The sequence below is a fragment of the Somniosus microcephalus genome, chromosome 18 (assembly GCF_052327205.1).
Source record: "Somniosus microcephalus isolate GS21.2 chromosome 18, FLI_Smic_1.0, whole genome shotgun sequence".
NCBI classification, from domain to species: Eukaryota; Metazoa; Chordata; class Chondrichthyes; order Squaliformes; family Somniosidae; genus Somniosus; species Somniosus microcephalus.
Window position 1 is genome coordinate 63,698,163 of NC_141004.1, and position 12,506 is coordinate 63,710,668.

The following is a 12,506-nucleotide window of genomic DNA, read 5'->3' on the forward strand; positions in this document are numbered from 1 at the left end:
CTAACAAGGAAAGGGAATACACATTAAATTGTAGGACACTGAGTGGTGTAGAGGAACAAAGGGACCTTGGAGTGCATGTCCACAGATCCCTGAAGGTAGCAGGCCAAGTAGATAAGATGGCTAAAAAGGCATATGGAATGCTTGCCTTTATTAGCCGTGGCATAGAATACAAGAGCAGGGGGGTTATGCTTCAACTGTATAAAACACTGGTTAGGCCTCAGCTAGAGCACTGCGTGCAGTTCTGGTCACCACATTACAGGAAAGATGTGATTGCACTAGAGAGGGTACAGAGGAGATTTACAAGGATGTTGCCGGGAGTAGAGAATCTTAGCTATGAGGAAAGACTGGATAGGCTGGGTCTGTTTTCCTTGGAACAGAGGAGGCTGAGGGGAGACCTTATTGAGGTGTATAAAATTATGAGGGCCATAAATAAAGTGGATAGAAAGGACCTATTTCCCTTAGCAGAGAGGTCAAAAACCAGGGGGCACAGATTTAAAGTAATTGGTGGAAGGTTTAGAGAGGATTTGAGGGGAAATTTCTTCACCCAGAGGGTTGTGGGGGTCTGGAACTCACTGCCTGAAAGGGTGGTCGAGGCAGGAACCCTAACCACATTTAAAACGTACTTGGATGTGCACTTGGGATGCTCTAACCTGCAGGGCTACGGACCAAGAGCTGGGAAGTGGGATTAGGCTGGATAGCTCTTTGTTGGCCGGCATGGACACAATGGGCCAAAATGGCCTCCTTCCGTGCTGTAACTTTCTATGATTCTACCCTCCAAGTGATAAGTGACCGCCCTCTTCTTCCTATCAAAATGTAATACCTCACACTTATCTGTTGAACTTCATTTGCCAATTATATGCCAATTCTGCAAATTTATTAATATCCTGTAACTTGTTGCAGTCCTCCTCAGTATTGACTATCCCCACCAATTTGGTGTCATCCGCAAATTTAGAAATTGTGTTTTTGATTCCTAAGTCTAAATTGTTAATGTAAATTGTGAACAGCAGTGGTCCCAGCACTGATCCTTGTGGAACACCACTACCCACCTTCTGCCACTGGGCGGACTCGTAAAAATCAACATTTCATTGTGCAGTACACACGTCTGCTGCATATATGACAAATAAAATTGAATTGAATTGAATAGCTACCCTTTACTCCTACTCTCTGCTTTCTGTCCTGAAGCCAGCCAGCAATCCATTCTGCTACTTGTCCCCTGACTCCGCATTCTCTGATCTTGTTCATCAGTCTATTATGGGGTATCTTATCGAAGATTTTTTGAAAATCCAGATAAATTACATCTACTGCATTACTATTGTCTACTCTGTTACCTCTTCAAAAAATTCAATAAGGTTGGTCAAACAAGACTTTCCCTTTTGAAATCCACGCTGACTATTCATTATTATATTGTTGGCTTCTAGATGTTCTTTTATTTTCTCCTTTAGTATGGATTCCATTATTTTTCCTACCACCGATGTTAAGCTATAATTACCTGGAAATGTTCTATCCCCCTTCTTAAATATCGGTATTACGATAGCTATCCGCCAGTCCTCTGGCACTACACCTTTTTCTAATGAATTATTAAATATGCGTAGTAATGCCTCTGCTATCTCTTCCCTAGATTCTTTTAAAATGCGTGGACACAATCCATCTGGACCAGGGGTTTTATCCTCTTTGAGTTTGATTAGTTTATTTAATATATCCACTTTTTTTATTTTAAATGCACTTATCTCATTACTAATCTCATCAGGCCAACATCCCCAGCAAAGCTTTGACCACGCTCAATCAGCTCCGATGCACGGGCCACATCGTCCGCATGCCCGATACGAGACTCCCAAAATAAGCGCTCTACTTGGAGCTCCAACATGGCAAGAGAGCCCCAAGTGGGCAGAGGAAACACTTCAAGGACACCCTCAAAGCCTCATTGGAAAAGTGCAACATCCCCACCGACACCTTGGAATCCCTGGCCCAACACCGCACAAAATGGAGGAGAAGCATCCGGGAAGGCGCCGAACACCTCGAGTCTCTTCACCGGGAGCAAGCGGAAGCCAAGCGCAGGCAGCGCAGAGCGCACGTCAACCCAAGCACCCCACCCACCCACCCCTTCAACCACCGTCTGTCCCATCTGTGACAGAGGCTGTAGGTCCCGCTTTGGACTCATCAGTCACCTGAGAATTTATTTTTAGTGTGGAAGCAAGTCATCCTCAGTTCCGAGGGACTGCCTAAGAAGAAGAATCTCATTATCCAATGTCATGTCCACCTGTTCTATCTCCCTGGTAAATACTGAAGCAAAATAATTAGTTAATATTTCTGCCATCTCTCTATCATTACCTGTGGTACTTTCCTGTCTATCCCTTAATGGCCCAATTCTCATCTCAACCTCCCTTTCATCTTCCGATTAGGCACGTTACAGCCTTCCGGACTCAATATCGAGTTCCAGCAATTTCAGATCATAACCTCAGCCCCCATTACATTTTTACTTATATTTTTTATCCACACCTTTGTTTTGGCCCCCCCTTCCTTTTTTTTTTCTCTCTCCCACATGGCAGCTGTCTCCCATTCTGCCAGCGCATTTCACACCTAATCTAGAGCCGTCTTTTGTCTCCACCGGTCTTATCACCATCTCGTCTCATTTTGAATACCTCTTAATGTCTCTTCACTTCTTTTGTTCTCTCCCTGCCCCCAAACTGGCCTTTTAATCTGTTTCATTCCCTGTGCTTCTTCAGTCTTGACAAAGGGTTTTGACCTGAAATGTTGACTCTATTTCTCTCCACGGATGTTGCCTGGCCTGCTGAATTTTTCCAGCATTTTCTGTTGCTATTTCGGATTTCCAGCATCTGCAGTATTTTGCTATCGTACTCCCTTTTTTATTGATGTACCTGTAAAATATTTTACTATTTTGTTTTATGTTCCTTGATAATTTAATTTCACAGTTCCTCTTTGCCTCCCTAATTGTTTTTTTGACTTCTCTCCTAATCTTTTCATATTCTCCCTTATCATGCACCCCCTTGCTGTCTATGTACTTAATGTCTGCCTCTTTCCTTACCGTCAATTGCTCCCTTATGGCTTTATTCATCCATGGAGTCTCATTATTGTTTAGTTTGTTCTTTCCTTTCAGCGGAATATATTTTTCCTGCACTCTGTTGAACACCGTTTTAAATGTTTCCCATTACTGTTCACCAATATTGTTGCCAATTCCCCCCAACAAAAGTTCTATTCTCAGCCCCTCAAAATCAGCTTTTCACCGGTGGAGGGAGTGAATGTTTAAGGTGGTGGATGGAGTGCCAATCAAGCAGACTACTTTGTCCTGGATGGTGTCGAGCTTCTTGAATGTTGTTGAAGCTGCACCAATCTAGGCAAGTGGAGATTATTCCATCACACTCCTGACTTGTGGCATGTAGATGGTGGAAAGGATTTTGGGAGTCAGGAGGTGAGCCACTTGCCACAGAAAACCCAGCCTCTGACCTGTTCTTGTAGCCACAGTATTTGTGCGGCTGGTCCAGTTAAGTTTCTAGCCAATGGTGATCCCCAGGATGTTGGTGGCGGATTTGATGATGGTAATCCCATTGAATGTCATGGGGAGGTGGTTAGACTCTCTTGTTGGAGATTGTCATTGCTTGGCACGAATGTTACTTGCCCCTTATCAGGCCAAGCCTGGATGTTGGCCAGGTCTTGCTGTATTGAGGCATACACTGCTTCTTTATGAGGAATTGCGAATGGAATTGAACACTGCAATCATCCCTGCTTATGACCTTATGATAGGAGTGAAGGTCATTGATGAAGCATCTGAAGATGGTTGGGCCTAGGACACTACCCTGAGAAACTCCTGCAGTGATGTCGAATATATTTGGATTTCCAAAAGGCCTTCGATAAGGTACCACATAGCACACTCATGACTAAGATCAGAACATGTGGCGTCAGGAGAAAAGTAGCAGAATGAATAGCAAGCTGGCTACAAAACAGAAAACAGAGAATAGGACTAAAGGTAGTTACTTAAGATTGTCAAAAGGTAGGAAGCAGTGTTACACAGCAATCGGTCCTGGCTGCAACCACTGTTGGTCACCATTTAAAGAAACAATTTGGACTAAAGAATCGGAAGTACAATTTCAAAATTTGTGGACGACACCAAATTTTTGGGTATAGTTAATACTGAGGAATAATCAAAATACAGCAGACACTAATAAACTTGCATAATGGGCATGTAATTGGCAGATTAACTTCAACATAGATAAGTGAGGTGGTATATTTTGGTAGGAAGAATAAGGAGGCCACATACTCGTTGGAAAATAATGGGGTAGAGGAGCAGAGGGATCTGGGGGTACAGATTCACCAATCACTTAAAGTAACAATGCAGGTTAATAAGGCCATAAACAAAAGCACTGGGGTGATTTCTAGAGGGACAGAACTGAAAAGCAGAGATTTATGTTAAATTTGTACAGCGCCTTGGTGAGACCACACTTGGAGTATTGTGAACACTCTGGTCTCTATTATAAAATGGATAGAGGCACTGGAGAAGGTGCAACAAAGATTTACTAGAATGATACCAGAACTGAGAGGTTATACCGATCAGGAAAGGTCGAATAGGTTGGGGCTCTTTTCCAGAGAAAAGAGAAGACTGAGGGATGAGCGATTAGAGATCTTTAAAGGTTTGATAAGATAGACCTAGAGATGTGGGGGGGAGACTAGAACTAGGGCCCATAAATACAAGAGTCGCAAATAAATCCAATAGGGAATTCAGGAGGAACGTCTTTACCCAGCGAGCAATTAGAATGTGGAATTCACTACTACAGGGAGTAGCTGAGGCAACGAGCATAGATGCACTTCAGGGGAAGCTAGATAAACACCAGGGAGAAAGGAAGAGGATATGTTGACGGGGTTAGATGAAGTAGGGTGGGAGGAGGTTCGCGTGGAGCATGGACTGGTTGGGCCGAATGGCCTGTTTCTGTGCTATAAATACAATGTAATTACAACAGTCACCACTTCAAAAGTACTTCTCAGGATGTCCCAAAGCGCTTTAGAGCCAATGATCGTGAAAAGTGCAAGTCTTTCTTTATTCTTTTCAACATTGGTGCTGCTTTGCACTCTACGGGCCTGTTTATCGTAGTTTTTCCAATTTAGAAGTAGTGACCAGAACGCTGCTTTCATGAAGTTTAGGTAATTTTAAGCTGCAACTTTCTTCAACATACCATCACAGTAAAAGTGCCAATAAGGAGATGGGGGACGTTCTACAAGGAATGCCAGATAACTGACAAATCTCATTACTTGAATGCAAACAATCTGCTTCGACGCTATCTTAAAATCTACAAGTGGCTGCTGGAAGTATTATTAAAGGAGTCAAACGGGGTTTGCAAAGAAGCGGCCTTGACTGTATACTGAGCATGCAATAGGGCTGCAACAAACAGCTGTCTTAGCTTAAGCAATAAGCAATTTACTCCATGGGAGAGAAACTGTTCACAACATATACTCTGGTAAAAAGCCTCCTACGGATAGTGGTGCCAGATCACTCTGATGTAGCACTTTTTTCAAGGAGACAATGCTCGGATGGTCCCAAGAGATCTGACTTGTCAAGAGTCTGTACTTACTGCAGACAGCTCTTCTCAGCTCACAGGGACAGGGTGTTACAGAAGAGGCCATGGTGTTGTTCCAACTTGACAAGTGACAAGTGGGATTTCACGGTCCTAACAATTACTAGAAGTTTATTGAGCTGCCCCAGCTGTATCGACTGTGGGCTCATCAATATGGAATAGGCCCTCACAAACATATAGAGCATACTTTTGATCTGTCAGAACGATCAGCTAGCTGGATCTTATATAGTCCTATATGCACCGTGATCCTTGGAGATCAGGTTTTTATTAAGAACATTCGATTCCAAAAAGCTTCTAGTGCCTCAGTAAGTAGTGGGTGCTTGATGTACTTGTGGGAAAGACAATCCATAGTCCCGCTGAGACTATTGCTGATGGCTTCCTTGAGGCATGTGTGTAATCCAGGATGAGATTTCAGGCAAGCTCTCCAAAAAACACTTTGATCAAAGGACACCATGTCTTTTTCCAGAGGATACACAACCAAACTAGAACAAAGAATGTTAATAAATAACCAGGCACTTAACCTGGTAGAAAACCAACAAATAACTAGCACACTCAACTCTAACATTTTATTTGTAAATATTCAACTATAAAAATGTAATATAAACCCTATTAAGACTTTGCTACAGATAATTAATTTGTCCTGAGAATAGATTGGTATGAAAACCTCAATTGGTATGTTGGCTAAAAAGGAAGTGTTAACGACCCTAGTTGCCAAATGTACATAATATTAGACAACTAACTAATGGGGTGGGGGAAAGGCAGCAAGCCAAATAAAATGGGTCTGGGCCACTTGAAACTTGGGATTGCCGAATACTGTTCTACTCAATACAAGGCATACATGAAATACAACAAACACTGACATGTTCTTAAACAAAAAAACCGCCTGCATCGTTACTGCAACTAGTGTACAAACAGGAGTGCAAGTCCACTTTGAAGACAGCGTGCTGTGAACAAAAGGGGGTGGGCTGGTTCTTTTCCACCCTCAGAAGTCCTGCCGAATGTTTTCTTTGTTCTCGTCCCCTTGCTGTTGTTTCATCTTGTTTATTTCACTCTCGAGCTGGACAATTGCTCTCTCGATCTCGTAGTTCTTGCTAACTAATGCGACCCAACTGAAATAGAAGAGAGTGAAGGGAGCTGTTAATTACTCATCAAGTGCTGTAATGAGAACATTTATTGTTACTGAAATAACAACAGAAAATGCTGGAAATACTCAGCTTCCAGTCGCCTGTCACTTTAATTCTCCGCTTCACTCCCACTCTGATCTCTCTATCCTCGGGCTATTACATTGTTCTAATGAAGCTCAACATAAGCTCGAGGAACAGCACCTCATCTTTCGATTGGGCACTTTACAGCCTGCCGGACTCAACATAGAGTTCAACAATTTCAGATAATAACCCCTGCCCCCATTTTTCATGCAGTATGATTTTGCCATTCCCATTTGCAACATTTTCACAGTATGTTCTTTCAATTCCTTCCTCCCCTCCTAAACCCCCCCGCCCCCGGTCTCTGCACCGGCTTAAAATCTGTTACATCTCCAGCTTTTTCCAGTTCTGATGAAGGGTCCCAGACCTGAAACGTTAACCCTGTTTCTCTCTCCACGGATGCTGCCTGGCCAGCCGAGTATTTCCAGCATTTTCTGTTGTTATTTCAGATTTCCAGCATCCGCAGTATTTTGCTATTACAGTATATTTATTGTTACTGCTCGGTTTAAGACTGGCTGCCTATTTGCTTACAGAAAGCTCAAACTATACTGCGCAGAAAATTTACCATCAGCGCACAGCACTGGCCTGGCACACTTATCTCCTGATAACAATGCCTATTGTCTGAATCCAGTCTTTCTCAGCAAGTGCAAAACCAAATGACCAATTTCAAGTACTTTTAAAACAATATATACTTGAGGGTTGCAGTCACTTGCAGCCTCCTCACCCAAGCAACTAACTGTTCTTCCGTCATGTGCTAAGACAGCGAGTGTCAGGCGGCTATTTGGGCACAGCCAAGCTCAATCCTATTCTCATTTAATATCCACATACACCCACGTTACTAAGGAAGCCACCTAATAATGATCAGGAGCTGGTATTCTGGTGGACGTTCTGCACCCTCCGTCCTAGCCCAAGGGACCAAGCATTGGCTGTATCCAGCTAACTCAAGACAGACAGGAACGAACGGCAGGACCCGAGAGATAGGCCTTAGTCCCTCATCACTCACTGCCTGTAACTACTGGGCCACCAGGAAGCTGTTAAATTTGAAACAGGACTGGCAACATCAGCCTCTCCTTTAACAACTTGCATTGATGTAGTGCCGTTTAATCTTGAAGAAAAGTTCCGAGGTGCTTGGGAAAAAACAAAAGGAAATGGGGAAAGTCGACCGAAAATTGCCCATGGGGGCCTATAAATCCAATAGGGAAATAAGGAGGAGTTTCTTCACTCAGAATGGTTAGAATGTGGAACCGGCTACCACAGGAAGTGGTTGAGGCAAATAGCTTAGATGCTTTCAAAAAGAAAATAGATGAGTACATGTGTGGTAAACCACTTTTATCGTTCACTATCGTTACACTATGGTTATCACTGTTTATATCGTTACACTATGGTTATCACTGTTTACACTGTTGTATCACTACACAAGGTCACCTCTTGTCACGCTGTTATACCTGGGCTGACCAGCTGACTCCGCCCATGGCTCCGCCTGCTTGCCCAGGTATAAAGGTGGTCGACTGGCTGGTATTCCTCCTTGTTGGACCCGATCACCCACGAGGGTGGGCTCTGTTATTTAGCCAATAAAAACCTATAGTTACTAACTTAACTCGTCGCTTTTCATTGGATGAATTGATAGGTATATCAACATGAGAGAAAAGAAATAGAAAGATATGCTGAGAGGAGGGAGATGAAAAGGGAGGAGACTCGTGTAGAGTATACGCACCAGCACAGAGTAGTTGGGCCGAACGGCTTGTTGCTGTGCTGTATATCCTATGTAATTACAGTATATGTAATTGCCATTTAGTTGCACCTTGAACTGTGGCATTAAATACAAGAGCCGTTTATTTGCTGCACAGAACCATTAATGACAGAGACCAATAACTGAAGCTTTAAAATGCAGGTTGACCCTGTGATCCCCATCAACAATAGAGAGGTCGGATTGTGAACTCTGTTTAGGGTATTAACAACGGTGGGGAACCCTCATGGGAAGAACAGAATAGTTTCCATCACTGTGAAGACCAGACCATTAAGGCACAAGAAATGCACTATTGCAATCATTGAGAATCGCAGTTTTACAATTGTGCTAGCGATCTCAGATTCCATTCTCACCAAGATCGGATCAGCTTTTTATTGACGACCGATCCAAATAGTGCAAACACTTATCACGCATGAGGCTAGTCTGAACACTTGTGCAGAATAACCCAGTAATAAATCCTATGTGAATGCTTCCTTCTCTCCCCCAATACCTTGCCCCACTCAAGGTTACTATGGAATTCCAGACCACAGGGTTTATCGGTGACTGCGTACAGTACTGTCCAATGCTCCCCCTTATGTGCTTCCCAAATATTGTTAGGAGCCTATCCTTTCACATTTGCAAGAATTTAAGGGAGTTGGGTCATCATGTACCAAGCTCTGCTGTGGTCAGATTGCAACCCATTAGATAAGCCAATGGTTTGTTAAATTGCAATCATTTAAACTAATGTTTCCTTAATAAATTCAGGATTTTTTAAAAAAGCACTTCAGTGATAAGAAGCCAAATTTGATGGCTTTGAATGAAGTAATATGTAGCACCAAACATTAAGTCAGGCTCACATAGAAGTGAGTGATACAGACCAGAAAGGTCGAGTACACTGCCAATGCTTACTGAGGAGTCTAACACATGAAGAACAGCTACTTGGGTATCATCCCAAAGGGTGAATGGTGCCCATGGAACTGTACCACAACAAGGGGTCAGCACTTTCAGGATAGGAGAAGGGAAAAAGACAGGCTAAATAAAAACCGTAACCTTTTGACTTGTACAGTGATGTCTGGCAGAAAATGGACTCTACTTCTTCATTAGCAAACAGCATTTCATTGCTTTCCAATCAGCGTTCTATGCATTTGTGTGCATCATTATGGAGGGCGATAGGCATTTAAGAACATAAGAAATAGGAGCAGGAGTAGGCCAATCGGCCCCTCGAGCCTGCTCCGCCATTCAATAAGATCATGGCTGATCTGATCCTAACCGCCAATCTACGGTGGCATAGTGGTTAGCACTGTTGCCTCACAGCGCCAGGGACCCGGGTTCAAATCCGGCCTCGGGTGACTTTCTCCCCGTGTTTGCGTGGGTTTTCTCCGGATGCTCCGGTTTCCTCCCACAGTCCAAAGATGTTCCTGGGACTAGGGACAGGGTCACTGGCAAGGCTTGGAAGCTAAGCAGAGCCAGGCCTGGTTAGTACCTGGAGGGGTGACCATCAGGGAAGACCAGGTGCAGAAGGTCACGGAAGGAGCCACGAGGAGGGGCGGTTGGTGAGAAGGTCACGGAAGGAGTCCCGGGAGGAGTGGCTGGTGAGCAGGCCCGGGCGGTGGGCTGAAGATTGTCGGACAGGAGGAATGGTGAAAATGGAATGGCGGCGCGCACCGACGCAGCGGCTTTGCTTCTCCCAGTCATGGGAGCTTGCAAGATCACATTTCGTTGTTCATGTACTTGTGCAATGCCAATAAAGTTGAATTATTATTATTATGTGCGGGTTAGGTTGATTGGCTATGATAAATTGACCCTTAGTGTTAGGGGGGATTAAATACGTGGGGTTACGGGGATAGGGCTTGGCTGGGATGGCTGTCGGTGTAGGGACCGGGGTGCTGGGTTTGGATGATCAGCCATGATCTCATTGAATGGCGGAGCAGGCTCGAAGGGCCGAATGGCCTACTCCTGCTCCTATCTTCTATGTTTCTACTATCACAGAACCATCTCCTGAATCTAACAGAATTAGACACACGAAATAGGAGCAGGATCAGGCTACATGGCCCCTGGCCCGCTCCGCTACCCACAGGGCCATGTCTGATCTGAACCTAGACTCATGTCCAAATTCCTGCCCGCTCCCCGTAACCCTTAATTCCCTTTACTTCTAGGAAACTGCCTATTTCTGTTTTAAATTTATGTAATGATGTAGCTTCTACAGCTTTTTGGGGCAGCATATTCCATGGACCTACCACCCTCTGAGTGAAGTAGTTCCTCCTCATCTCAGTTTTGAAAGAGCAGCCCCTTATTCTAAGACTATGCCCCCTAGTTCTAGTTTCACCCATCATCGGGAACATCCTCCCCGCATCCACCCGATCCAACCCCTTCACAATCTTATATGTTTCAATAAGATCGCCTCTCATTCTTCTGAACTCCAATGAGTAGAGTCCCAATCTACTCAACCTCTCCTCATATGTCCATCCCCCTCATCCCCGGGATTAACTCGAGAGCAAGTATGTCTTTTCTTAAGTATGGACACCAAAACTGTACGCAGTATTCCAGGTGCGGTCTCACCAATACCTTGTACAACTGAAGCAATACCTCCCTATTTTTATATTCTATCCCCCTAGCAATGAAAGCCAACATTCCATTGGCCTTCTTAATCACTTGCTGCACCTGCATACTACCCTTTTGAGTTTCATGCACCAGGACCCCCAGATCCCTTTGTACTTCAGTACTTTCCAGTTTCTTGCCATTAAGATAATAACTTGCTCTACGATTTTTCCTGCCAAAGTGCATAACCTCACACTTTCCAGTATTGTATTCCATCTGCCAAATCTCTGCCCACTCACTTAGCCTGTCTATGTCCCCTTGCAGGTTTTTTATGTCCTCCTCACTCACTACTTTCCCTCCCATCTTAGTATCATCTGCAAACTTTGATATGTTACACTCGGTCCCCTCCTCCAAATCATTAATATAGATTGTAAAGAGTTGGGGTCCCAGCACTGACCCCTGCGGAACACCACTAGTTACTGATTGCCAGTCTGAGAATGAACCATTTATTCCAACTCTCTGCCTTCTGTTAGATAGCCAATTTAATAAAGGCTAATTATTTGAGGGGTCTAGATAAAACTTTGAATTGCAACAACAAAGCTGAAGCTGGTTAGACATTTGGATCCAGTATAAAATCATAACCTTGGAATCATTTTGTAGTGCCTTGAAACAGATTTTGCATATTTCTGGAATTAAAATATTGCTGATGACAGCACCTGTTGAAGTCTGAAACTCTACTGATATTCAGCACACAGTTCAGAGATGGTTAGAATACAGGAATTATTTTTCAGAACCCAGAAGCATCTGGAGAGCATTTAAAGCTGCGTTTACGTTTCATGAAACCGGTGCTACTGGCACCAGCTTCTGAGGTTTGGTTCTCGCACAACTCATTGCAACCTGAAAGTAATCTTGCTGGGATTGGCTAAAGCCAGGAAGACCCAGTACCAAGTTTCAATCGAATACACAAAGTCCACACGTCAGGAACCACCTCACTAACAGGCTCTCAGTGCAATATTAAAGCAACCAGAGACGTCACTTTTCCTTTTTGCATAAAGCTATTGCCTCCCCTCCCCCATTGATCGAACTCCCCTCTCCCCCTCCCCATTGATCGAACTCCCCTCTCCCCTCCCCATTGATCGAACTCCCCTCCCCCCCTCCCCCATTGATCAAACTCCCCTCCCCCCCTCCCCATTGATCGAACTCCCCTCTCCCCATTGATCGAACTCCCGTCCCCCTCCCCCATTGATCGAACTCCCCTCTCCCCCTCCCCCATTGATCGAACTCCCCTCTCCCCCTCCCCCATTAATCGAACTCCCCCCTCCCCATTGATCGAACTCCCCCCTCCCCCATTGATCGAACTCCCCTCTCCCCCATTGATCGAACTCCTCTCCCCCATTGATCGAACTCCCCTCTCCCCCTCGCCCATTGATCGAACTCCCCTCTCCCCCTCCCCCATTG

At 44.4% G+C, this 12,506-nt stretch overlaps 1 protein-coding gene across 1 annotated transcript in view; it reads right to left on the bottom strand.

The window, feature by feature from the left end:
* Window positions 1-6,134: 6,134 nt before the first annotated feature.
* The window catches only part of bcas2 (BCAS2 pre-mRNA processing factor), a 39,820-nt gene continuing 33,448 nt past the window's right edge, over window positions 6,135-12,506 (bottom strand). The window contains exon 7 of the mRNA XM_086011582.1: window positions 6,135-6,691. Within this exon, the coding sequence (XP_085867708.1) occupies window positions 6,565-6,691 (127 nt within the window). The 3' untranslated portion in view covers window positions 6,135-6,564. The remainder of the gene's footprint in view (window positions 6,692-12,506) is intronic.